At 45.7% G+C, this 27,491-nt stretch overlaps 2 protein-coding genes across 2 annotated transcripts in view; one reads left to right on the top strand and one right to left on the bottom strand.

The window, feature by feature from the left end:
• The window catches only part of LOC125448489 (myelin-associated glycoprotein-like), a 238,887-nt gene that overhangs the window by 158,472 nt on the left and 52,924 nt on the right, over window positions 1–27,491 (top strand).
• The window catches only part of LOC125448400 (myelin-associated glycoprotein-like), a 56,936-nt gene that overhangs the window by 16,707 nt on the left and 12,738 nt on the right, over window positions 1–27,491 (bottom strand). The window contains exons 4-7 of the mRNA XM_048523700.2: window positions 26,799–27,086; window positions 25,206–25,463; window positions 15,446–15,700; window positions 8,789–9,070 (exon numbers count right to left, since the gene is read on the bottom strand). Coding sequence (XP_048379657.2) covers window positions 8,789–9,070; window positions 15,446–15,700; window positions 25,206–25,463; window positions 26,799–27,086 — 1,083 coding nt within the window. The remainder of the gene's footprint in view (window positions 1–8,788; window positions 9,071–15,445; window positions 15,701–25,205; window positions 25,464–26,798; window positions 27,087–27,491) is intronic.

Raw genomic sequence — 27,491 nt, 5'->3', positions numbered from 1 at the left:
TGAATACTGGTGGACAACTTACTTGAGTAGCCTCCTCAAATATAACCCATCCAACAATTAAAGAGCCCTCACATCTGTGCAATGGATGAGGGTGAAGTGTTTGAAAGTATCCTGCACTAGTCAAAACGTCAGGACACTTCCCATGTCTGGGATAATCATTGATGCGCAAAGTCTCTTCATTGAGGAAGCATTGAGTCATGTGTGCCTGGAGGTGGGGGGATGATGGAGCAGTGCAGGGTAGTCAAGGAAGACTAGAAAAGCTGTAGTGATCAGTGATTTAATTGTTAGTGATTACATTGCGTTGCTGTGGTTTCAGTCCTAAATCTAAGATGACATTTTTCCTTTTGGAAACTGGTGAAAGTATCCTGAGAAGGACAGCTGATAAGCAATGTTCTGACCACCACACAAATCATAAAGAACCACTGAACTAAATCATAGAATCCCTACAGTATGGAAACAGGCCCTTTGGCCCAACAAGTCCACACCGACCCTCAGACATCCCACTCAGACCCGTCCCCCTGTAACCCACATATCTTACACATTGCTGAACACTACAGGCAACTTAGCATGGCCAATCCACCTAAACTGCACATCTTTGGGCTGTGGGAGGAAACTAGAGCATGTGGAGGAAACCCATGCAGACACGGGGAGAATGTGTAAACTCCACACAGCCCTAGGGTGGAATCCAGGTCCGTGGTGCTGAGGCAGCAGTGCTACCCATTGAGCCACCACTTTCCCAGCTTTTCCTTCTGTTGCAAAGTTGGATGGAATATTAATGAATTGGAAAGCAGGAGGTTAGAATTCATTGGTAAAAATAATACTAGGGAGAAAAAGCAGTGCGAGGTCCCTTTCAAAAGAAGTTGTGCTTTGAAGTTCACAAGCATTTACAGAAAGCCCCAAAATTGAAACAAATGTATCAAAAAGGGTTAGGGGTAGCAGGCAAAATATCTAGGCGCTTAGGCTGAATTTAGCTAATTAATTTAAACCAGGGCCTAGATACTGAAAGCCAATTGAATTTAAATCTGATGGTTTTGACAACCTGGGGCCAATCCTTGTGTAAGAAATGGATAGGTCATCAAGGGTATGAAAAAATGAGGGTATTTGGAAAAGCAAGGGAGGGCCAATTGCCAATTGCCAAGAGACAACACCTTTGAACTCTCAGAGAAGGCGCTATCTAATTAATTAAAGGTACCATGACATTTGTAGCTAAGAGTCTTTATAGAGAAAACTTCATTGCCAGCAAAATCAGCAGAAAAAAAGACATTTGTGACTTGAGATCGACAGAAGAAAAGTTGGAGAAGGCAGGGTGTTCCAGAAGGCAGTCCATGCAAACGTGGAGAGATTAAGTTTTAATGTATTGTTGTCTTATTAATTGAGTTTATATAAATGGGAATTGTGTTATGTTGAACAGCATTCCAGTAGAATTTACTTCAGTTAGGGAATAGCTCATACTTAGGAGAGAATTGTTTGGTTTGTTAGCATCTCTTTTAATTTGTTCATTGTTAGGGTTAAATAAATAAATGGTTATGTGTTACTTATAAAGCAGAGATCATGGATTTTCTTTCCTTTAACCAACCTTTATGAGATTACCAAGGGTGAGGTGAGTTTCTCTGGGTGTTTGGGATTTAATATTAGAAGCGAACCTCTACTTCTGTCATAACAGATCGGCACTTGTGTGTCAATTTAATTATCAGACGGGTTTGACCTTCACCACCACTTCCATCCGTAACACATTGATTCTTTCCTTTCCTACGGTGGCTCAGTGGTTAGCATTGTTCCCTCACAGCAGCAGGGACCTAGGTTCGATTCCACCCTCAGGCAACTGTCAATATGGAGTTTGAACATTCTGTGTGGGTTTCCTCCCACAGTCCAAAGATGTGCCGACGAGGTGCTAAATTGCCTGTAGCATTCAGGGATGTGTACACTAAGTAGGTTATAGGCAGATGAGTCCAGGTGGTATGCTCCAAGTTTATGGGTTTGAGAGTATGGATGTGAGAGAATTTTAGTTATTATAGTTGTATGTCAGCAGTAAACAATTGCTTACTTGTTATTACTATTAAGTACAGAAAACTGGACCATGCCGTCTCTCACCTTGGCTCTAAACGGCAGTTAAATCGGGGAATCTTTGCATAATTTTCAATTTTGTGGCAACTTTAGGCTTCAGTTCCAATGTGCTACATTAGCAAGTCCAATAAGAAACCAAGCAGGGTCAGAGTTTCTGAAGAAGGGTCTAGGCCCGAAACATCAGCTTTCCTGCTCCTCTGGTGCTGCTTGGCCTGCTGTGTTCATCCAGTTCTACACCTTGTTATCTCAGGGCTAGGGTTAGTTCTTTGTGAATAAGGTGGTCCGAGTGTCAGTGAGAGTACACTGAGGTGATAGTACTTACTGTATATAGGGTTTAGGGTATGCCAGGAAAACAACAATGGGCAACCCAGAGTAGGAATACTTAATTGGTGAAATAGCTATTTCAGCAGGGCAAAAATGCCTCTGGGCCAATAAATTGGAGACAAAGGTTGGCAGGAAAATCAGAAGCTGAACAACAGGCTACTTCCACATGGGTTGGGCACAGTCAGTATAAATTCCTTCCAAAGGCAAGGATGGGGAAATAAAACCATTCCAGAATTCCTGGCATGACAAAGGAGGAAGAAATTATGATAGGGAAATAAAAGTATATTTGTAGCTAATTAAGAACTCAGCCTGAAATTCAAAGGTTCAGAGTGGTGGTGAGACAAACAATTAAGTGGAACAAAGAAGGAGAGTGAGAAAAGTCTGACAAGCGACATAAAATGGCGTGTGAAAGGCTTCTATCGGCGAATAAATAGTCAAAGGGTTGTAAAAGGAGGAGTGTGTCATTATGGCTTAAAAAGGTGTGTTCGCACATTGAAGCAGAGACACCTTTGAGCTATAAATGAATTCTTTGTTGCTATCTTTACAAAAAAACCTCATCCTAACCAAGTCTTGGTTACAAAGGACAAAATTTAGTCATTAGAAAAGCTGAGAATTGATGAGATGAGGTTCTAGAGGACTGGAGAATAGCCATTGTGTTTCCATTGTTTAAGAAGGGTAGTAGAGATATTCCAGGAAATTACAGGCCTGTGAGCCCCACGTTGGTGGTGGGGAATTTAATAGAAATTATCAGGGACAGGATTCATAGGTATTTAGAAGTAAATGGATTTATTAGCAACAGACGGAATAGTTTTGTGTGTGGGCGGTGTGCAGGATGTTCATGCCTCACTAACTTGATTGACTGTTTTGAGGAGGTGACAAAGATATTGTTGAGAGAAAAGTGTTTGATGCTGTCTACATGGACTTTCAGTGAAACCTTTGACGATGTCCTTCACTGACAAACTGGTACAAACGGTGAAGTCATAAGGTAGCAGGGGTGAGCTGGCAGGATGGACACCAAACTGCCTTCGTCATAAGAGACAGAGGGTAGTGGTGGAAGGATGCTTTTTGGAGTGGAGGACTATGACTAGTGTTCCACAGGGATCAGTGGTGGAACCTCTGCAGTTCATGGTCTACATAAATGATTTAGAAGAAAATGTGGCTGGTCTAATTAATAAGTTTGCAGACAATACAAAGATTGCGGATAGTGAGGAGGATTGTCAGAGGACACAGCAGGATAGAGATCAGTTGGAATCATGGGCAGGGAAATGGCAGATGGAGTTTAATCTGGACAATGTGATGTGATGCATTTCGGAAGGTCAAGTATGGTTGGAAATTATACAGTGAATGACAGAACCTTTAGGAGTATTGATATGTAGAGGGATCTGGGTGTGAAGGCCCACAGATCACTGAAGGTGGAGCACAGGTAATAGGCAGGAAAAAAGGTCTAAGGCCTGTGATAATGGGAACTGCAGATGCTGGAGAATCCAAGATAATAAAATGTGAGGCTGGATGAACACAGCAGGCCAAGCAGCATCTCAGGAGCACAAAAGCTGATGTTTCGGGCCTAGACCCTTCATCAGAGAGGGGGATGGGGAGAGGGTTCTGAGATAAATAGGGAGAGGGGGGAGGCGGACCGAAGATGGAGAGAAAAGAAGATAGGTGGAGAGGAGAGTATAGGTGGGGAGGTAGGGAGGGGATAGGTCAGTCCAGGGAAGATGACAGGTCAAGGAGGTGGGATGAGGTTAGTAGATAGGAGATGGAGGTGCGGCTTGGGGTGGGAGGAAGGGATAGGTGAGAGGAAGAACAGGTCAGGGAGGCAGAGACAGGCTGGACTGGTTTTGGGATGCAGTGGGTGGAGGGGAAGAGCTGGGCTGGTTGTGTGGTGCAGTGGGGGGAGGGGATGAACTGGGCTGGTTTTGGGATTCCCCCCACAGTGGTCGAGAATGCCCTTGACCGCGTCTCCCGCATTTTCCGCAACACATCCCTCACACCCCGCCCCCGCTACAACCGCCCAAAGAGGATACCCCTCGTTCTCACACACCACCCCACCAACCTCCGGATACAACGCATCATCCTCCAACACTTCCGCCATCTACAATCCGACCCCACCACCCAAGAAATTTTTCCAACCCCACCTTTGTCTGCTTTCCGGAGAGACCACTCTCTCCATGACTCCCTTGTTCGCTCCACACTGCCTTCCAACCCCACCACACCCGGCACCTTCCCCTGCAACCACAGGAAATGCTACACTTGCCCCCACACCTCCTCCCTCACCCCTATCCCAGGCCCCAAGATGACTTTCCATATTAAGCAGGACTTCACCTGCACATCTGCCAATGTGGTATACTGTATCCATTGTACCCCGTGTGGCTTCCTCTACATTGGGGTAACCAAGCGGAGGCTTGGGGACCGCTTTGCAGAACACCTCCGCTCGGTTCGCAATAAACAACTGCACCTCCCAGTCGCAAACCATTTCCACTCCGCCTCCCATTCTTTAGATGACATGTCCATCATGGGCCTCCTGCACTGCCACAATGATGCCACCCGAAGGTTGCAGGAGCAGCAACTCATATTCCGCTTGGGAACGCTGCAGCCCAATGGTATCAATGTGAACTTCACAAGCTTCAAAATCTCCCCTTTCCCCACTGCATCCCAAAACCAGCCCAGTTCGTCCCCTCCCCCCACTGCACCACACAACCAGCCCAGCTCTTCCCCCCCACCCACTGCATCCCAAAACCTGTCCAGCCTGTCTCTGCCTCCCTAACCTGTTCTTCCTCTCACCCATCCCTTCTTCCCACCCCAAGCTGCACCTCCATCTCCTACCTACTAAACTCATCCCACCTCCTTGATAATAAAATGTGAGGCTGGATGAACACAGCAGGCCAAGCAGCATCTCAGGAGCACAAAAGCTGACGTTTCGGGCCTAGACCCTTCATCAGAGAGGGGGATGGGGGGAGGGAACTGGAATAAATAGGGAGAGAGGGGGAGGCGGACCGAAGATGGAGAGTAAAGAAGATAGGTGGAGAGGGTGTAGGTGGGGAGGTAGGGAGGGGATAGGTCAGTCCAGGGAAGACGGACAGGTCAAGGAGGTGGGATGAGGTTAGTAGGTAGCTGGGGGTGCGGCTTGGGGTGGGAGGAAGGGATGGGTGAGAGGAAGAACCGGTTAGGGAGGCAGAGACAGGTTGGACTGGTTTTGGGATGCAGTGGGTGGGGGGGAAGAGCTGGGCTAGTTGTGTGGTGCAGTGGGGGGACGGGATGAACTGGGCTGGTTTAGGGATGCAGTAGGGGAAGGGGAGATTTTGAAACTGGTGAAGTCCACATTGATACCATATGGCTGCAGGGTTCCCAGGCGGAATATGAGTTGCTGTTCCTGCAACCTTCGGGTGGCATCATTGTGGCAGTGCAGGAGGCCCATGATGGACATGTCATCAAGAGAATGGGAGCGGGAGTGGAAATGGTTTGCGATTGGGAGGTGCAGTTATTTGTTGCGAACTGAGCGGAGGTGTTCTGCAAAGCGGTCCACAAGCCTCCGCTCAGTTCGCAACAAACAACTGCACCTCCCAGTCGCAAACCATTTCCACTCCCCCTCCCATTCTCTTGATGACATGTCCATCATGGGCCTCCTGCACTGCCACAATGATGCCACCCGAAGGTTGCAGGAACAGCAACTCATATTCCGCCTGGGAACCCTGCAGCCCTATGGTATCAATGTGGACTTCACCAGTTTCAAAATCTCCCCTTCCCCTACTGCATCCCTAAACCAGCCCAGTTCATCCCCTCCCCCCACTGCACCACACAACCAGCCCAGCTCTTCCCCCCCACCCACTGCATCCCAAAACCAGTCCAACCTGTCTCTGCCTCCCTAACCGGTTCTTCCTCTCACCCATCCCTTCCTCCCACCCCAAGCCGCACCCCCAGCTACCTACTAACCTCATCCCACCTCCTTGACCTGTCCGTCTTCCCTGGACTGACCTATCCCCTCCCTACCTCCCCACCTACACCCTCTCCACCTATCTTCTTTACTCTCCATCTTCGGTCCGCCTCCCCCTCTCTCCCTATTTATTCCAGTTCCCTCCCCCCATCCCCCTCTCTGATGAAGGGTCTAGGCCCGAAACGTCAGCTTTTGTGCTCCTGAGATGCTGCTTGGCCTGCTGTGTTCATCCAGCCTCACATTTTATTATCTTGGAATCTCCAGCATCTGCAGTTCCCATTATCTCTGATACTATTTCCACCTCCTTGACCTGTCCGTCTTCCCTGGACTGACCTATCCCCTCCCTACCTCCCCACCTATACTCTCCTCTCCACCTATCTTCTTTTCTCTCCATCTTCGGTCCGCCTCCCCCTCTCTCCCTATTTATTCTAGAACCCTCTCCCCATCCCCCTCTCTAATGAAGGGTCTAGGCCCGAAACGTCAGCTTTTGTGCTCCTGAGATGCTGCTGGGCCTGCTGTCTTCATCCAGCCTCACATTTTATTATCAAGGTCTAAGGCATGCTTGTCTTCATTGAAAGAGACATTGAGTAAAAGGACAGACAGGTAATGCTGCAGCTTTATAGTACTTTAATTAGGCCACACTTGGAATATTGTGTATAGTTCTCATCACCACGCTACCTGGATGACGTGGGTGCAGAGAGCGTACAGAAAAGGTTTACCAGGATGTTGTCTGGTATGGGGGATTTAAGCTATGAAGAAAGGCTGCATAGACTGAGCTTGGTTTCACTGAAACGCAGTAGGTAAAGGGGTGGCCTGATAGAAGTTTATAAAATTGTGAATGGCATGGAAACAGGTTTTCCCCAGGCTGAGGGGTCAATTACCAGGGGACACAGCTTCAAGTTGAGGTTGTGGTGGGGGGTGGGGTGCTTAAAAGAGATGTGTGGGGCCAGATTTTCACACAATGGGTGGTGAGTGCCTGGAACACACTGCCAGATGAAGTAGAGGAAACGGACACAATATCAGCATTCAAGAAGCACTTGAACAAATACAAGAATAGGAAGGGAACATAAAGATATAGAGGCTGTAAGGGAAAACACATTTTAGTATGGAAGGGCAAAATGTGTTGGTGCAGGCTTGGAGGGCTGAAGGGCTCGTTCCGGTGCTGTATTGTTCTTTATACTAAAGTTAACAGTGTATTGAGACCAAATGATATGCTTGAGGTGATAGAATTGAGAGTGAACCTGAAATAATTTGTGAATCTTCCTTAAAACTCAGGGATGCTGGAAACTCAGAGCACTGGAGAATTGTAAATGAGTAATGCTTGCTCAAAAAATAAGTGAGGATCAGTCAAGCAAATACAAGTCAGTTCAGTGTTTATGATGGGAATGCTACTGGAGATAAAAATCCACATAAAACTGATGAAAAGGTACACATTTTGTCCAAGTATTTTGACTTGCATTCATCAGGGCATTTGGCATTACCAACATAAATAGACAACATTTACACTAGTTGTCCTGTATACTGTAAGAGGCCTCTGGTTGGCAGCAGCATTGGTCTGGCAAATGCACTTGTTCTGAAAGACTGACTGTTAACTGCCAGGATTTGTTTAAATTGCAAACAAGGCAGCTTGATTCTGATTGGACAATGCAGTGCCCTCAGAGAGCAACCAGAGAAGGGCTATCATTTATTTTGTTGAATAACGACAGGCACAATATGTGTATACCTTATTTCTATATGCATAGAATAGAGCCATATGTTTAATATATGTAATGTCCAGTGCGCATCAGTGTGTCACATCGCACACTGATTGACCTGGTTTGAATCATAGAATCTCTGCAGTGTGGAAGCAGGCCCTTCAGCCCAACAAGTGCACACCAACCCTTGGAGCATCCCATTCAGGCCCATCCCCCATAACCGACCTAATCTACACCTCCCTGAACACTACGGGCAACTTAGCATGGCCAATCCACTTAGCCTGCACATCTTTGGACTGTGGGAGGAAACCGGAGCACCCAGAGGAAACCCATGCAGACACGGGGAGAATGTGCAAACTCCACACAGACAGTTACCCGAGGCTGGAGTCACACCCTTGGCAGCAGTGCTAACCACTGTGCCAGTGTGCTGCCCTGTTTAGCTGTAAGTGAAATCTATTGTTACTCAGTATTAATTAGCAGATGTTGTGCAATCACAGAATCACATTTAATTTTGGGCACTGTGTTGAGATTTTTTGATGGTTGGGCTGATTGGGAATGGTCAGTGCCTTGGCGGGTGTCAAAGGAGTCATGCATTTCAATGTGGGTGAGATGCCGTGTGCACAGACAGAACATCTTGAAGAACAGTGCATCAAATCAAATCCCTCCTGAAGTGCACAACATGGTAATTGGGTAGGGCACGAAAATCCAAACTTCCCAGAAACACCACGTGCCATAACTAATAAATAAATGGACATTGTTATCTATTCTCACTTACTTTCCACAGTGATGGTTATGGACTTCTCCACTATGCCATGTTCATTCTCTGCCACACAGTGATAGTCTCCAGTCTCCCTGTGTGTAACGTGAGGAATCTCCAACCACAGCTCATTGTTGAAACTTGTTCTGTTCAATATGACGTTAAGGTGTTGCCATGTCAGGTTAGATTCTGGGAAGCTCTCAACAGAGCAGATTATCACTGTAGAATTCCCCTCAATTATGCTGATTGATGAATTTTTGATCACATTGAAGGAAGTAATTGAGAGATTGCATGGTGAGTCTAAAAACACAGGAACAGAATATAGTGAGCAAACACAGAAGAAGGCAAGGCCCCATACATCTCTCTGAATCTGATGCACAGATCACCATAACCTTCTCTCAGTGCAAGTTGCTGTATTACATTTCTAATGGAAACTGCCTATGTATCCATCTCCCACCAATGAGGGCTCTCTCTATCCAGCCATGCAAAAAGAAAGTGCCTTTCACATCCTCACAATATTCCCAAAGCCTTGGCCGCAATGAATTGGATTTGATAAACGGAATAGTGAGGGATATGTTATGATATCCCAGAGCTGATCAGCAGGTTAACATCTGGCGAGGGACCAGGAAAATTTCTTTAAAGGAGACCAAGTTTGACATCCCAGGTGTTTAAAACGAGAATAAAGTCACAAAATTCCAGTTTAAACAAACAAAAAGCAATCTAACTCTCCAAAGTTAAAACAGTAATACAATCTACACTATATAACAGAACTTATTTCTAATTGCCAAAATTAACATGACATAAATATGAACAACAGAGAAACTGTGAATGATCTCGCCATAAAACTCATCAAATACTAAATGAAGTGATGACAGATCCCACTGATTTCTCGGTCCCAGACATGACTGACCCTGTGGATCGTGAAATCTCATTAAAATTTTTCATGGAGTTCCAGTTTCTCACTTTCCAAACTATTAGTGAAGCACATACCTCTTCGGAACCCCGAACACCTTACAGCATCAAAGCCTGAGTCCTAACTATCATTTAGCCTCATCTACCGGTTCCAGACTTCATTCAGCTTTATACCAGCTTCTGAGAATTAACTCCAAGCTCCAACCAGACAGGATCACAGCCATTCAACAACTTTCTCAGCAGCATAGTTAACCACACCATTCCTGTATCTCTCTCTCTCTGTCAGTGGTGCTCCCCAGACCCATCACTCTAACTGTCTGACTGATTGAAACTCAAATGAAATTTGAATTGATCTGAGTGAATTATTGAAATTGTTACAATAAACTCAAGCCTTGGCAGGATTGCATGTAGCAGCCATTGAAATCCTTGTCCCCTGAATGTTACAATGTTCACAGTTTGCTGACTTACAAAGTACAAATGGATCCAACTTAACTAATTTCATCACTAAGTACAGTTCTTGCTGTAGGAGGCTGCTGGTTCCATGCAGCATCTTGTTCATTATGTATTTCCTTACCATCATTATAAAACTAAAGCTTGTACTGATGCTCCCATGTAGCACTGAGAGGGGGCACAAATCACATTGTACATCTGCAGGACAATAACCACCTATTCATGTGAGTGTACTAGATGTCGGAAATCTGTGTACACTCACATTCTGTTGTTTTGGTTATGAAGCCCTCTATTGTTCCATGTTCATTCTCTGCCACACGCTATTACCATTCTTACGGCCCATTCGCTGGCTAGGCTAGTATTTATTGTCCATCTCTAATTGTCCATAAGGCAGTTAAGAATCAATCAAATTGCTGTGGGTCTGGAGTCATATATAGTCCAGACCAGGTGCAGATAGCAGTTTCTTTCCTGATAGGACATGAATGAACCAGATGGACTTTTCCTGACATCTGGCAATGAATTCATGGTCATCGTTAGAGTCTAAATAACAGATTTTTATTGAATACAAATTCTGCCATGGCAATATTTGATCCTGAATCCCCACAACATTGTCTGGGTCTCTGGATTAAGAGTCCAGCAATAACACCATGATGCCATCACCATCATTTCCTTCTTCTCTGGTCTCCCTGGATGTAAGGCGAGGAATTTACAGCAGCTCATTTTTGTAAGTTGTGTTCATTGTGACGTGAAGGTGTCTCAATGAAGATTGGAACTGGAGAAGCTCTTGAGGCAGCAGAATTTCACTGCAGATTTGAGGAAGTGCCACACCATCCATGGCGGGGGGGAGGTCAGCACCAAGGGGATACCGCACTGTCAGAGGGTCAGCACCAAGGGGATACCGCACTGTCAGAGGGTCAGCACCGAGGGGGCGCCGCGCTGTTGGAGGGTCAGCACCGAGGGGGCGTTGTGCCGTTGGAGGGTCAGCACCGAGGGGGCGCCGCGCTGTCGGAGGGTCAGCACCGAGGGGGCACCGCGCTGTTGGAGGGTCAGCACCGAAGGGGCACCGCGCTGTTGGAGGGTCAGCGCCAAGGGGACACCGTGCCGTTGGAGGGTCAGCGCCGAGGGGGTGCCACACTGTCAGAGGATCAGTATTGAGGGAGTGCTGCACAGTTAAAAGTGACATTTTAAATGGCCTGTTAGGTTGCAGTCAGACCTGCTTTCTTGAGTAATCTAAATAATATCTGGCACCGTTCAGTGGCAAGTTCTCACTGTAAAACCCAGAACAGAGTGCCAGATGTTCTGATGAGTAGAATCTCATGCAGAATGCCATTCTACTCTTTTGCTTTTTTACAGAGTAGGAGGTATTTCTGACAAGAGATTCTGATCAGGGCTGCTTCTGAAAGCAGGCCCAGGCTGTCGTTCTGACAGTTGTCTCATAGTGCAGAACATTCAGAGCAGGCAAACCTGACCCCTTTACCCATCAATCACCAGTCACATTTAACGGCCACTTTGGAAGGTGAGTACATAAGATCAGTGTATGGTTAGAATACTGAGAGGGTTGGATGTTCGCTGCATAGGATGCCAACTGGGTAAGGAGTAGGGTTCCAGAGGAGTAGACTGCCAGGTGGGTAGAGTTCCATTTTTAGCGGGTATCAGTGAGCAAGTTTCCCCATGTTTGATGGGGTGTTTGTGGTAGTTTGGTGAGGGTGGGTGTGATTTGTGGTTAGCTGGGTGAGTGTCAGGTCATATGAAAATCAGACCCACAGCTGAGGAGGGGAGCAGTGGGTGTGGTGAGGGTGAAGTGTGGTGTCAGGTTTTCATGAGGGATGTGTGTGGGTGTGGGTGTGTGTGTTGGTGGGGGAGGGGGAGTGATGGGGTGCTGATGTGGGGGTAGGTAAGAATAGAGTCAGTTGAATTGTTCCTCAGAAGTTAGACCATTAAATTATCTACCTTTACCTCTGTAGTTATTTTATTTAATTTCATCAGAGCCTTTAAATTTTCTAATGTAAATAAGTACATTCGAAGGTGAAATGAAGAGGGGAATCACTGCGCAGAATCTTCAATTTCCCTGGCATTCTCACTGCAGTCCGGTTCCTACGTACAGCTCCTATCTATTTTGGAATAATAAGTGTGTGACCATCATAATATCCAGTCCTTAGTGCACATCTTTGCTGTTGGACAACATTGAAGAAATAATCCTGACTGAGCTAAGAATTATACAGGATAACAATTTGTTTTGGTCTCATAAGGAGCGCATTTGTTTGCTGGCATGTTCTTGTCCTGACTTGATCAACTGAAATGGGCACAACGCTTTCAATGACAAAGACATGTGGAAAGAGCCAATCTTTGCTGCATCTCCACAGGAATGCACTGAGCAACCACAGTCATTTTTCCAGTTCTCAAGGTTATCAGTTAAATGAGATGTTTAATAGTTCCTGCTGCTAAGGCAGAGTCAGTTTTGTTTGCTGGCATGTTCTTGTCCTGACTTGATCAACTGAAATGGGCACAACGCTTTCAATGACAAAGACATGTGGAAAGAGCCAATCTTTGCTGCATCTCCACAGGAATGCACTGAGCAACCACAGTCATTTTTCCAGTTCTCAAGGTTATCAGTTAAATGAGATATTTAATAGTTCCTGCTGCTAAGGCAGAGTCAGTGTAAACCACCGTCCTTCAATCAGCACCCCTTATCATGCTTTGAGAATTGTTCTTTCCTTAACAATATATCAAGAGAGCTATTTCAATTTAAATTCATTTACTGCTATTTACAGGGACAATGATCATGTACCTGGCACTCCTTATTGTCAAAATACATTTGGTTCCCATTGAGATGAACACCAAAATCCCAATTACCTTCATTGTCGTCAAAAATGTAGAAAATAGGAACAAGAATAGGCCCTTCAGCCCCTTGAGCATACTCGCTATTCAATAAGAGAGTGGCTGATCATCCAATTCAGTGCCCTGTTCCCACTTTATCTCTCTATACCCTGTAATTCTTTTAGACCCAGACACTCGATCTAACTCCTTGTAAACATATTATATTTCAGCTGCAACTGCTTTCCATTGCAAGGACTTCCACAGGCTTACTACTCTCTGGGTGAAGAGGTTTCTCCTTACCTCAGTCCTAAATGGCCTGTATCCTAAAACTGTGACCTTTGGTTCCAGACTAACTGGTATTTGAGGACACCCTTTACTCTGTCTAGTCCTGTTCAAATTTTGTAGGTCTCTATGAGATCCTCCAAACACCAATGAATATTGTCCTAACTAATGCAGAGCTCAGAAATAGGAAGGGTGCAGTAACAATGTTGGGGCTGTATACAGGCCTCCCAACAGTGAGCGTGAGATAGAGGCATGAATATGCAGACAGATTATGGAAAGATATAGGAGCAACAGGATGGTGGTGATGGAATATTTTAATTTTTCCAACATTGACTGGGACTCACTTAGATGGTTTAGATGGAACTGAATTTGTAAGGAGCATCCAGGAGGGTTTTCTAGAGCAGTGTGTAAATAGTCCAACTTGGGAAGGGGCCACACTGGACCTGATGTTGGGGAATGACCCCCCAGGTGGTTGAAGTTTCAAGTAGGGGATTACTTTGGGAATAGCAATCATAATTCCGTAAGTTTTAAAATACTGATGGACAAAGATGAGAGTGGTCCTAAAGGAAGAGTGCTGAATGGGGGGGAAGGCTGACTACAGCAAAATTCGACAGGAGCTGGGGAATGTGGATTGGGAGCAGCTGTTTGAGGGTAAATCCACATTTGATATGTGGGAGCTTTTTAAAGAGAGGTTGATTAGAGTGCAGGAGAGACATGTTCCTGTGAAAATGAGGGATAGAAAGGGCAAGATTAGGGAACCATGGATGACAGGTGAAATTGTGAGACTAGCAAAGAGGAAAAAGGAAGCACACATCTAGGTCCAGGTGACTGAAAACAGACGAACCTTTGGAAGAATATTGGGAAAGTAGGAACAATCTGAAATGAGGAATTAAGAGAGCTAAAAGGGGTCATGAAATATCTTTAGCAAACAGGGTTAAGGAAACTCCCAAAGCTTTTTATTCATACAAGGTGATGCATTTTGGAAGACCCAATGCAAGGTGATGCATTTTGGAAGACCCAATTAAAGAACGAATATACAGTAAATGGAAAAGCCTTGGGGAAAATTGATGCACAGAGAGATCTGGGTGTTTGGGTCCATTGTACCCTGAAGGTGGCAACACAGGTCGATAGAGTGGTCAAGAAGGCATATGGCATGCTTTCATTCATCAGGCGGATATTGAGTACAAGAGTTGGCAGGTCATGTTACAGTTGTATTGGACTTTGGTTCGACTACATTTGGAATACAGCATACAGTTCTGGTTGCCACATTACCAAAAGGATATGGATGCTTTGGAGAGGGTGCAGAGGAGGTTCACCAGGATGTTGCCTGGTATGGAGGGCGCTAGCTATGAAGAAAGGTTGAGTAGATTAGGATTATATACATTAGAAAGATGGAGGTTGAGGGGGGACCTGATTGAGGGCTACAAAATCATGAGTAATATAGACAGGGTGGATAGCAAGAAGCTTTTTTCCCCCAGAGTGGAGGACTCAATTACTAGGGGCCATGATTTTAAGGTGAGAGGGGAAAAGTTTAAGGGAGATATGCGTGGAAAGTTCTTTACGCAGAGGGTGGTGGGTACCTGGAACACATTACCAGCAGAGGTGGTAGAGGTGGGCACAATAGTGTCATTTAAGTTGTATCTAGAGAGATACATGAATGGGCAGGGAGCAGAGGGATACAGATCCTTGGAAAATAGGCAACAGGTTTAGATGGAGGATCTGGATCGGGGCAGGCTTGGAGGGCCGAAGGACCTGTTCCTGTGCTGTAATTTTCTTTGTTCTTTGTTCTAATCCAATCTCTCTTCATATGTCAGTCCTGCCATCCTAGGATTCAGTCTGGTAAACCTTTGCTGCACTTTCTCAATTGCCAGAACATCCTTCTTCAGATAAGGAGAACAAAACTGAACATAGTGCTCCAGGTGTTCCCTGTACAATTGCAGCAAAACATCCCTGCTCCTGTACTTGAAACCTCTTGCTATGAAGCAGAGTGTGCTTTCCACCTTCTTCACTGCCTGCTGTTTCTGTGCGCACAGCTGCTGCAGCTACATACTAATGTTCTGTGATTTTTGGAATAATGCATTTGTCATTCAAAATGAGAGTTTGAAGACAATTGTCTGAATGACAGAATACCGAATTGCAAGGTATTTGGATCATCCTGCAGTTTCGAGAAAATGTCTTAAAAGTTGTTTTAAAACCAGGATTAAGCGTACTCACATTCTGTGGGAATTTGCACGGGGACAGACTGTGAGCTGCCCACGCTGTTTGTTGCTACACAGTAGTACGAGAGTTCCATAAATCCATAAGGAACAATGATAGTTTGACCAGATAATTTCAGGTCAGTGACGTTTCCTTGGGAGATCTTGAACCAGTTGAATCTGTGGACTGCTGGATTCCCATCACTGGAACAATTTAGAGAAACGGTCTTTCCTTTCCCCGTTGTCATACTGACAGATGTATTGCGAGGAGTATCTTTCAAATACAAAATTATTAATACATTAAATACTGAGCTAAAGGCAGGAATGTGATGGAATACTCTCCACATGGCTGGATGAGTGCAGCTCTAAGAACACACTAAAATGCTCAAGACCATCCAAGACAAAGCACCGCATCTACAAACAGCCATTCCTTTCACCAACGATGCTCAGTAGCAGCCGTATACAAGATGCGCTGCAGAAATTCATCAAGGCTCCTTGGACAGCACCTTCTAAATCCATGATCTTTTCTATCTAAACAGACTCGGCAGCAGATACAATGGGAACATTACCCCTGCATGTTCTCCTCCAAGTCATTCACCATCCTGGCTTGGAAATTCATTGCTGTACCTTCAATGTTGCTGGGTTAAAACTCTGAAACTAACCATCCCTCCCCAACTTGGCGAGTCACAGAACTGTTACAGTTCAGAAAGAGGCTATTCTGCCCAATGTATCTATACTGTCTCTCCAGATGAATAAATGTCAGTCTCCTGCCTTTTCTACATCACCAGCACATAAATAACCATCCCAGTTGCTCTCTAATGTCTCAATTGAACCTGTCTCCATCACAGTCTCAGGTCGTGCAATCCAGTCCTGATCCCCTGTCTGTGTGAAAATGGCTTTCCTTGATTTACATTTGCTTCTTTTGCAAAACACTTCCAGACTGTTCCCCTCATTTCTCACTCTTCTTATGCGCAGGACAGTTTCTCCCTTTCTACTCTGTCCAGACAACTCAGGACTGTCCCATTAGCCTTCTCTACTCCAAGCAGAACAGTCCCAAATTCTCCAACCTACCCTCATCACAGAAGTTTCTCTTGCCAACACTGGAACTATTCTTGTAAATCACTTTGGGACTCCTTCTCCAATGCATTCACACCTTTCATATAACGTGACTCCTCAGCTGTACACAGTCCTCCAACAGACAAGTCCTTGTCCCTGGTGCGGGGAAGTCCAGAACAAGAGGGCACATATTTAATGTGAGAGGGGAAATACTTAAAAGAGGCCTAAGGGACAGCTTTTTCACACAGAGGGTGGTGAGTGTATGGGACCAGCTGCCAGAGGAAGTTGTGGAGGCTGGTACAATTACAAAATTAAATAGCATCTGGATGGTTCTGTGAATTGGAAGCGTTGAGAGGGATATGGGTCAAATGCTGGCAAATGGGGCTACATTTGTTTATGATATCTAGTTGGCATGGATGAGTTGGAGCAAAGGGTCTGTTACCGTGTTGTTTAGCTCTATGACTCTTGTCTTGTACAAGTTCAATATCACCTCCTTTCTGTTGAGGTCTGTGCTCCTATTAATTAAACACAAGACACAGTAAGCTTCATTAACTGCTCTCTCCACCCACAATCTTTGCACTGACTTTTACCCTTTATTTTATCTCTCCATGTTCTTTGTACTAATGTATGAACCAATGTATATATCTCATACTTCTCATCATTTTACCTCATCTGCCACAGACTCCACCTCACCCTGAATATAACCCTCACCAAAACCTGAATTAACCCACTGGATTTATTATGGACTGTCTTTCTTCAATGGTCCCTCATTCTCGTCTGCCAATTCCCTACAAATGTCAACACCTTCTCTACGTCTCCTTGATCAAAAGCCCTTCAGAATTTTAAAGACCTCGATCAGGTCACTCCTCAGCATCCTCGTTCTAAAGTTAAACAAAACATTAATTCTGTGCCTCTCTCCACAGATGCTGCCAGACCTCTTGGGATTCTCCAGCATTCTCCATTTTCATTTCATCCTCAGCCATCTCTTTTATGCAGAAAGGAGAGCCAGCCCATTTTTTTCACCCTGGTAATTACAGCCTCTCTGTTCTGGGATCATTCTTTGTAAATCCTGCACCAATCTAAAATCTCATTTCATTCCAGACTCCATTCTATTCCAATTGAACATAATTGATTATGGCGAGCTAGTATCTCTTTCTCATCTCGAACTGATCTTTGGGAACAGGATAGGGAATCACTTTCTAAAGTAAAACTGAGCATCTTGCTGGGGCTGTTTCAGACGGCAGTCATTTGTGAACCACATTGGTGTCTGGGTGAGGATGGCAGATTTAGTTGGATCGAAGCGTCTATTCCTGTGCTGGATGACTCTATGACTTGGCATCAGTGAACCCAACGGGCTTGTGCAACAGTGATAATGGGAACTGCAGATGCTGGAGAATCCAAGATAACAAAGTGTGAAGCTAGATGAACACAGCAGGCCAAGCAGCATCTCAGGAGCACAAAAGCTGACGTTTCGGGCCTGGGCCCTTCATCAGAGAGCAACTCATATTCTGCTTGGGAACCCTGCAGCCCAATGGTATCAATGTGGACTTCACAAGCTTCAAAATCTCCCCTTCCCCCACCGCATCCCAAAACCAGCCCAGTTCTTACCCTCCCCCCACTGCATCACAAAACCAGCCCAGCTTGTCCCCTCCCCCCACTGCATCCCAAAACCAGCCCAGCCTGTCTCCACTTCCCTAACCTGTTCTTCCTCTCACCCATCCCTTCCTCCCACGTCAAGCCACATCTCCATTTCCTACCTACCACCTCATCCCGCCTCCTTGACCTGTCCGTCTTCCCTGGACTGACCTATCCCCTCCCTACCTTCCCACCTGTACTCTCCTCCCCACCTATCTTGTTTTCTCTCCATCTTCGGTCCGCCTCCCCCTCTCTCCCTATTTATTCCAGTTCCCTCTCCACATCCCCCTCTCTGATGAAGGGTCTAGGCCCGAAACGTCAGCTTTTGTGCTCCTGAGATGCTGCTTGGCCTGCTGTGTTCATCCAGCTCCACACTTTGTTATCTGGGCTTGTGCAACAATTGACAATGGTTGTATGGTTGTAGCTTTTGATTCCACATTTTTATTGAATTCAAATTTCATCATCTGGCACAGTGCATTTGAATATTTGGTAACAGGGCAGGGAAGGATGGTGTCTGGATTATTAGACCAGTCCTCTCCTGCTTCAGTAAGGGTACAGAGAACATTATAGCACAGTACAGGCCCTTCGGCCCTCGATGTTGCGCCAACCTGTGAAACCAATCTGAAGCCCATCTAACCTACACTATTCCATTATCATCCACATGTTTATCCTATAAAAATTTAAATGACCTTAAAGTTGGCGAGTCTACTACTGTTGCAGGCAGGGCATTTCATGCCCTGACTACTCTCTGAGTAAAAAATCTACCTCTGACATCTGTCCTATATCTATCACCCCTCAATTTAAAGCTATGTCCCCTCGTGCTCGCCGTCACCATCCGAGGAAAAAGGCTCTCACTGTCCACGCTATCTAATCCTCTGATCACTTTGTATGTCTCTATTAAGTCACCTCTTAACCTTCTTCTCTCTAACGAAAACAGCCTCAAGTCCCTCAGCCTTTCCTCATAAGACCTTCCCTCCATACCACGCAACATCCTGGTAAATCTCCTCTGCACCCTTTCCAATGCTTCCACATCCTTCCTATAATGCAGCGACCAGAACTGTATGCAATACTCCAAGTGCGGCCGTACCAGAGTTTTGTACAACTGCAACATGCCCTCATGGCTCCGCAACTCAAACCCTCTACCAATAAAACCTAACACACCGTACGCCTTCTTAACAACCCTATCAATCTGGGTGGTAACTTTCAGGGATCTGTGCACATAGACACTGAGATCTCTCTACTTATCCACACTACCAAGAATCTTACCATTAGCCCAGTACACTCTATTCCTTTTACTCCTTCCAACGTGAATCACCTCACACTTTTCACATTAAACTCCATTTGCCACATCCCAGCCCAACTCTGCAGCTTATTTATGTCCCTCTGTAACCTGCAACATCCTTCCGCACTGTCCACAACTGCACCAACTTTTGTGTCATCCGCAATTTACTAACCCATCCTTCTATGCCCTCATCCGGGTCATTTATAAAACTAACAAACAGCAGTGGCCCCAAAACAGATCCTTGCGGTACACCACTGGTAACTGAACAACAGGATGAACATTTCCCATCAACCACCACCCTCTGTCTTCTTACAGCAAGCCAATTTCTGATCCAAACCATTAAATCACCCACAAGCCCATGCCTCGTATTTTCTGGAATAGCCTACCGTGAGGAACCTTACCAAACACTTTACTGAAATCCATATACACCACATCAACCACTTTACCCTCATCCACCTGTTTGGTCACCTTCTCAAAGAGCTCATTAAGGTTTGTGAGGCATGACCTTCACAAAAACCGTGTTGACTATTCCTAATCAAATTATTCCTTTCCGGATGATTATATATCCTATCTCTTATAATCCTTTCCAATATTTTACCCACAACCGAAGTAAGGCTCACTGGTCTATAATTACCAGGGGTGTCTCTACTCCCCTTCTTGAACAAGGGGACAACATTTGCTCTCGTCCAGTCTTCTGGCACTATTTCTGTAGACAATGATGACATAAAGATCAAAGCCAAAGGCTCTGCAATCTCCTCCTGAGCGTCCCAGAGAATCCTAGGATAAATCCCATCTGGCCCAGGGGACTTACCTATTTTCACACTTTCCGGAATTGCTAACAATTCCTCCTTATGAACCTCAATCCCATCTAGTCTAATAACCTGTATCTCAGTATTGTCCTCGATAACATTGTCTTTTTCCGGTGTGAATACTGACGAAAAATATTCATTTAGAACCTCTCCTATCTCTTTGGACTCCATGCACAACTTCCCACTACTAGAACACACAGCATAGAACATAGAACAATACAGCGCAGAACAGGCCCTCCGGCCCTTGATATTGCGCCGACCAGTGAACTAATCTCAGCCCCTCCCCCTACACTATCCTATCATTACCCATATGCTTATCCAAGGACTGTTTAAATGCCCCTAATGTGGCTGAATTAACTACATCGGCAGGCAGGGTGTTGCACGCCCTTACCACTCTCTGAGTAAAGAACCTGCCTCTGACATCTGTCTTAAATCTATCACCCCTCAATTTGTAGCTATGCCCCCTCGTACAAGCCGACATCATCATCCTAGGAAAAAGACTCTCACTGTCCACCCTATCTAATCCTCTGGTCATCCTGTATGGTTCTATTAAATCCCCTCTTAGCCTCCTTCTCTCCAATGACAACAGACACAAGTCCCTCAGCCTTTCTTCGTAAGACCTTCGCTTGAGACCGGGCAACATCCTGGTAAATCTCCTCTGAACCTTTTTCCAATGCTTCCACATCCTTCCTGTAATGAGGCGACCAGAACTGTACGCAATATTCCAAGTGAGGCCGCACGAGCACTTTGTACAGTTGCAGCATGACATCACGGCTCCGGAACTCAATCCCTCTACCAATAAAACGTAACACACCGTAAGCCGCCTTAACAGCACCATCTACCTGGGTGGCAACTTTCAGGGATCTATGTACATGGACACCAAGATCCCTCTGCACATGCAGACTACCAAGAATCTTCCCATTGACCCAGTATTCGGCCTTCCTATTATTCTTCCCAGAGTGAATCACCTCACATTTATCCATATTAAACTCCATTTGCCACCTTTTGGCCCAATTCTGCAGTTTATCCACGTCTCCCTGCAACCTGCAACATTCTTCCACACTGTCCACCACTCCACCGACTTTAGTGTCATCTGCAAACTTACTAACCCATCCACCAATGCCTGCATCCAAGTCATTTATAAAAATGACAAACAGCAGTGGTCCCAAAACAGATCCTTGAGGCACACCACTAGTAACCGGACTCCAGGCTGAATATTTTCCATCAACCACCACTCGTTGCCTTCTTACAGAAAGCCAGTTTCTAATCCAAACTGCTAAATCTCCCTCAATCCCGTGCCTCTCCAATAGCCTACCATGTGGAACCTTATCAAAGGCTTTACTGAAGTCCATGTACACCACGTCAACTGCCCTACCCTCATCCACATGCTTGGTCACCTTCTCAAAAAACTCAATGAGGTTTGTGAGACACAACCTGCCCTTGACGAATCCATATTGACTATCTCCAATCAAATTGTTGCGTGCTAGATGATAATAAATCCTATCTCTTATAACCCTTTCCAAAACTTTTCCTACAAGAGACATAAGGCTCACAGGTCTATAATTACCTGGGTCATCCCTCCTGCCCTTCTTGAACAAGGGCACAACATTTGCAATCCTCCAGTCCTCTGGTACTAAACCTGTAGACAATGAGGACTCAAAGATCAAGGTCAAAGTCTCCGCCACCTCCTCCCTAGGTTCCCAGACAATCTTCGGAAAAATCCCAACGAGCCCAGGGGATTTATCTACCTTCACACCTTCTAGAATTGCTAACACCTCCTCCTTACTAACCTTGATGCTTTCAATTCTAGTACCCCATATCTCAGTCATCTCCTTTTTAATATTCTCCTGTTCCTCAGTGCAAACAAATGAGAAATAATCATTTAGCCCCTCTCAAATCTCCACAGGGTCCACACACAACATCCCACTTCTGTCTTTGACTGTCCCTATTCCTACCCTAGTCATCCTCTTATTCCTCACATACCTATAGAAAGCTTTAGGGTTCTCCTTTATTCTACCTGCCAATGTCTGCTCATGTCCCCTCCTTGCTCTTCTTAACTCTCTCTTTAAATCCTTCCTAGCTAATCTGTAACTCTCCATCGCCTCATCTGAACTATCTGGTCTCATCATCATATAAGCCTCCCTCTTCCGCTTGACAAGAGATACAATTTCTTTAGTAAACCTCGGTTCCCTTACCTTATCACTTCCTCCCTGCCTGACAGGGACATACCTATCAAGGACACACAATATCTGTTCCTTAAACCAGCTCCACATTTCGATTGTCCTCATCCCCTGCATTTTGCTAACCCAGTCTATGCCTCCTAAGTCTTGCCTAATCGCATTATAATTGCCCTTCCCTCATCTATAACTCTTGCCTTGTGGCATGTTCCTATCCCTTTCCATTGCTAAAGTAAACATAACCGAATTATAGTCACTCTCTCCAAAGTGCTCACCTACCACTAAATCAAACACCTGGCCTGGTTCTTTACCAAGTACCAGATCCAGTGTGGCCTCCCCTCTTGTTGGCCCTTCGACATACTGAGTCAGGAAACCCTCCTGCACACATTGGACAAAAACTGATCCATCTGACGTACTAGAGTTATAGCACTTCCAGTCAATGTTAGGGAAGTTAAAGTCTCCCATAATTACCATCCTGTTCTTTTCACTCCTGCCCAGAATAGTTTTGCCAATCCTCTCCTCCACATCCCTGGAACTTTGCGGGGGCCTATAAAAAACTCCCAGTAGTGTTACCTCTCCTTTCCTGTTTCTGACCTCAGCCCATACCACCTCAGTAGACGAGTCCTCATCAAAAGTTCTTTTAGCCACCGTTATGCTGTCCTTGACTAACAAAGCCACACCTCCCCCTCTTTTACCACCTTCCCTGACCTTAATGAAAGATCTAAACCCTGGAACCTGCAACATCCATTCCTGACCCTGCTCTATCCATGTCCCCGAAATGGCCACAACATCGAAGCCCCAGGTACCTATCCAAGCTGCAAGCTCACCTACCTTATTCCGGATACTCCTGGCGTTAAAGTAGACACACTTCAACCCAGCTTGCTGTCTGCCAGCACACTCCTGTGACAGTGAGGTCCTGTCCATGTCCTCCCTATGCTCATCCTTCTGTGTACTAGGACTACACCTCAGTTTCCCATCCCCCTTCTGAGCTAGTTTAAATCCACCCGAATAGCACTAGCAAATTTCCCACCCAGGATATTCGTGCCCCTCTGGTTCAAGTGGAGACCGTCCTATTTGTACAGGTCCCACCTTCCCCAGAATGAGCCCCAATTGTCCATGTACCTGAAGCCCTCCCTCTTGCACCATCCCTGCAGTCATGTGTTCAGCTGATATCTCTCCCTGTTCTTTGCCTCGCTATCACGTGGCAGGGGTAACAAACCAGAGATAACCACTACTATCCTTGACTGGCCCTAATCTTACTCTAGTCATTCTTTTATTCCTGACATACCTATAGAAAGCTTTAGGGTTTTCCTTCATCCTACAGGCCAAAGACTTCTCATATGTCCTCTCCTGGTTCTTCTTAGCTCTCTCTTTAGGTCCTTCCTGGCTCACTTGTAACTCTCAAGCGCCCTAACTGAGCCTTCACACCTCATCTTTACATAAGCCTCCTTCTTCCTCTTGACAACTTCTTAATTCAACTTCTTTAGTAAACCACGGTTCCCTCGCTCAACCACTTCCTCCCTGGCAGGCACATACTTATCAAGGACACGCATTAGCTGTTCCTTCAACAAGCTCCACATTTCAACTGTGCCCAACCCCGCAGTTTCCTTCTCCATCCTGTGCATCCTAAATCTTGCCTAATCACCTCAAAATTGCCTTTCCCCCAGATATAAGTCTTGCCCTGCAGTATATACCTATCCCTTTCCATCACTAAAGTAAACGTAACCGAATTGTGGTCACTATCACCGAAGTGCTCACCTACCTCCAATTCTAACACCTGGCTTGGTTCATTACCCAGTACCAAATCCAATGTGGCCTCCCCTCTTGTTGGCCTGTCTACATACTGTGTCAGGAAACCCTCCTGCACACATTGGACAAAAACTGGCCCATCTAAAGTGCCAAACTATAGTGTCTCCAGGCAATATTTGGAAAGTTAAAGACCCCATAACAACTACCCTGTTACTTTTGTTCCTATCCAGAATCATCTTGGCAATCCTTTCCTCTATATCTCTGGAGCTTTTTGGAGGCCGATAGAAAACTCCCAACAGGGTGACCTCTCCTTTCCTGTTTCTAACCTCAGCCCATACTACCTCAGTAGACGAGTCCTCATCAAACGTCCTTTCTGCTACCGTAATACTGTCCTAGACTAACAGTGCCACACCTCCCCCTCTTTTACCACCTTCCCTGATCTTACTGAAACATCTTAAACCCCGGAGCCTGAAACAACCATTCCTGTCCCTGCTCTATCCATGTCTCCGAGATGGCCACAACATTGAAGTCCCAGGTACTAACCCATGCTGCAAGTTTACTCACCTTATTCCAGATGCTCCTGGCGTTGAAGTTCACACTTCAAACCACCTTCCTGCCTGCCAGTACACTCCTGCAACCTTGGAACCTTACTTATGACTTCACTACTCTCAACCTCCTGGACACTGGGGCGACAATTCAGGTTCCCATCCCCCTGCTGAATTAGTTTAAACCGTCCTGAAGGGCAATAGCAAATTTCTCCCCCAAGATATTGGTACCCCTCTGGTTCAGGTGTAGACCAAAAGTGTTCAAGGAACTAAACAGTTGGAACAAATTTTCTTTAACTTTAATTCCCAATTTTCCCATTGCAACAACCATCAAATTCCCACTTATGTTCCAAAGCATTTACTGGATCTGCACATTCATACTAACGTGTACCCCATGTACCAGGAATAATTCGAGAGACTATTACAAGTTCTAAATGTCAAAGTACAGAATCACAAAGTATTTTCATCATTCTGAAGTTTCAAGAAGGTACACTATTGTGTTAAAGCCCAAATTAAGAGTACTCACATTCTGTGGGAATTTGGACAGGGAGAGACTGTGAGCTGCCCACGCTGTTTGTTGCTACACAGTAGTAAGAGACTTCCACCTCCAATCCATAAGGAACAGTGATTGTTTGACCAAGTAATTTCAGGTCAGTGACGTTTCCTTGGGAGATCTTGAACCAGTTGAATATGTGGACTGCTGGATTCCCATCACTGGAACAATTTAGAGAAACGGTCTTTCCTTTCCCCGTTGTCATACTGACAGACGTATTTTGAGGAGTATCTTTCAAATACAAAATTATTAATACATTAAACACAGAGCCAAAGGCAGGAGTGTGATGGAATACTCCCCACCTGCATAGATGGGTGCAGCTCCAACAACACTCAAGAAGCTCAACACTATCCAGGACAAAGCAGCCCGCGCTTGATTGGCACCATCCACAGGCATCCACTCCCCCCCTCATCTTTGCTCAGTAGCAACAGTGTGTACCATCTACAAGATGCACTGCAGAAATTCACCCAGGCTCCTTAGACAGCATCTTCCAAATCCACAACAGCTTCCATCTAGGAGGACAGGGCAGTAGATATATGGAAACACTACCATCTGTAAGTTACCCTGCAAGCCACTACCATCCTGGCTTAGAAATATATTGCCCAAAGTCACTGGGTCAAAATCTGGGATTCCCCCACAAAGGGCATTGTGGGTCCACCTACAGCACACGGACAGCAAAAGTTCAAGAAGGCCACTCACCACCACCTTCTCAACGGGCAAGCAGGGACAGGCAATAAATGCTGGGCCAGCCAGCAACACACACATTCACTCAATGACTCCAAAAGAATGTGATGTTTCACCCCCACATTTGGAGAGTAATTAAAAATAATCACAAGATATAGACAATTCCAAGTTTAGCAATGCATTCACAGAGCTGGTCCCTGACCCGATGATAATTTTACACAGAATTACAAGACTATACCACAGGAAAATTCCCTCTGCCCCAGACCAGCCTGCTCCATCCCCCCTCAGCATCATCCCCCATCACCATCACCTTCTCTCCATTTCTCCTTTGTGTGTTTATCCAGCATCCCCCACACCAACACCAAATCATTGACATGGTTCACTGCAACCACTTCCCTGCAGAAGCAAGGCCCACATTCTCCTCTCATCTCTGTTGGAGCGAGTCCCACAATCCCCACTACTCCATGTGGAAGTGGGTCCCACATTGCCCTCCACTTTCACTGCAAGAGTGTGTCCCACATTATTCCCCCCCCCCCCCCCCACTTCTTGGCATGAGGGTGAGGGAAAGGCGAATTCCCTTTTGGATTTATTAGGATTCTCTTCTATCGATGGCCCCTTATTCTGGCCTTCCTCCCCAAAGAGGGAACATCTTCTCTACATCTCCGCAATCGAAACCCCTTTCAGAATTTTAATGACCTCGATCTGGTCAACCCTCACCCTCCTCTTTTAAAGAGAAAAGAGCCTCAGACTACAAGGTCTCTCCCCACAGCCTCTCAGTTCTGGGATCAGCCTTTGTAAATCCTATTTTCTTACTCCTATACCTGATTTAATACATCCAACACCATTTCGATCACAGGCAGCAATGTGTTACCATTAACTTACATTTCACACTCAAGGTGACTGAGTTGGACACTTGGTGGTTGGTTTGAGGGTAGTGACTTGTACAGCGGACAGTTTGACCGTGATGCCTGTGTGAAGGGTTAAAGGTCAGCACTGTGGAAGCCTCGCCCTTGCTCTCTGTGATGACACTGGCTGAAGAGGATAGCAGTTGACTCCAAGTCAGATTGGGACGGTTATCAGGGCAGGTGTGGAGGGCTTTACAGATGATGTATGCCAATGTCCCTTCCTGTAAATCCTCAGAGAGTAACATCTCGGGACGGTCAGGAGCATCTATTAAATGGAAAGGGCCAGATGTTAGCAACCATTGGAAAGGAGCCTGGGTTTTGCATCAGAATCCAGGCCCTCAAAATCTCTGGGACGTTCGGTTCCTTCACTCCATGTAGAACAATGCCCCATTCTGCCATTCCCTGTTTATTTCCCTCAGGTGCCCAACTAATTTCCTTTTGGAATCACGGACCATATCTCCTCCACCCCAGCCCATAAGCAACCAGTTTCACATCATTACTGTTCTTAGAAACAAAGAAAACAGGAGCAGGAGTCGACCATTCAGCCCTTTAAGGCTGCTCCCCCATTCAATAGGATCATGGCAGATCTTCCAGCTCAGTCCCCTGTTCCCTGCTTTCTCACCCCCATACCATTTGCTCCCTTTAGCCCAAAGAACAACATCTGACTACT

This window comes from Stegostoma tigrinum, chromosome 41, assembly GCF_030684315.1.
Source record: "Stegostoma tigrinum isolate sSteTig4 chromosome 41, sSteTig4.hap1, whole genome shotgun sequence".
In the NCBI taxonomy this organism is placed as follows: Eukaryota; Metazoa; Chordata; class Chondrichthyes; order Orectolobiformes; family Stegostomatidae; genus Stegostoma; species Stegostoma tigrinum.
This window is presented reverse-complemented; position numbering and strand designations above follow the sequence as displayed.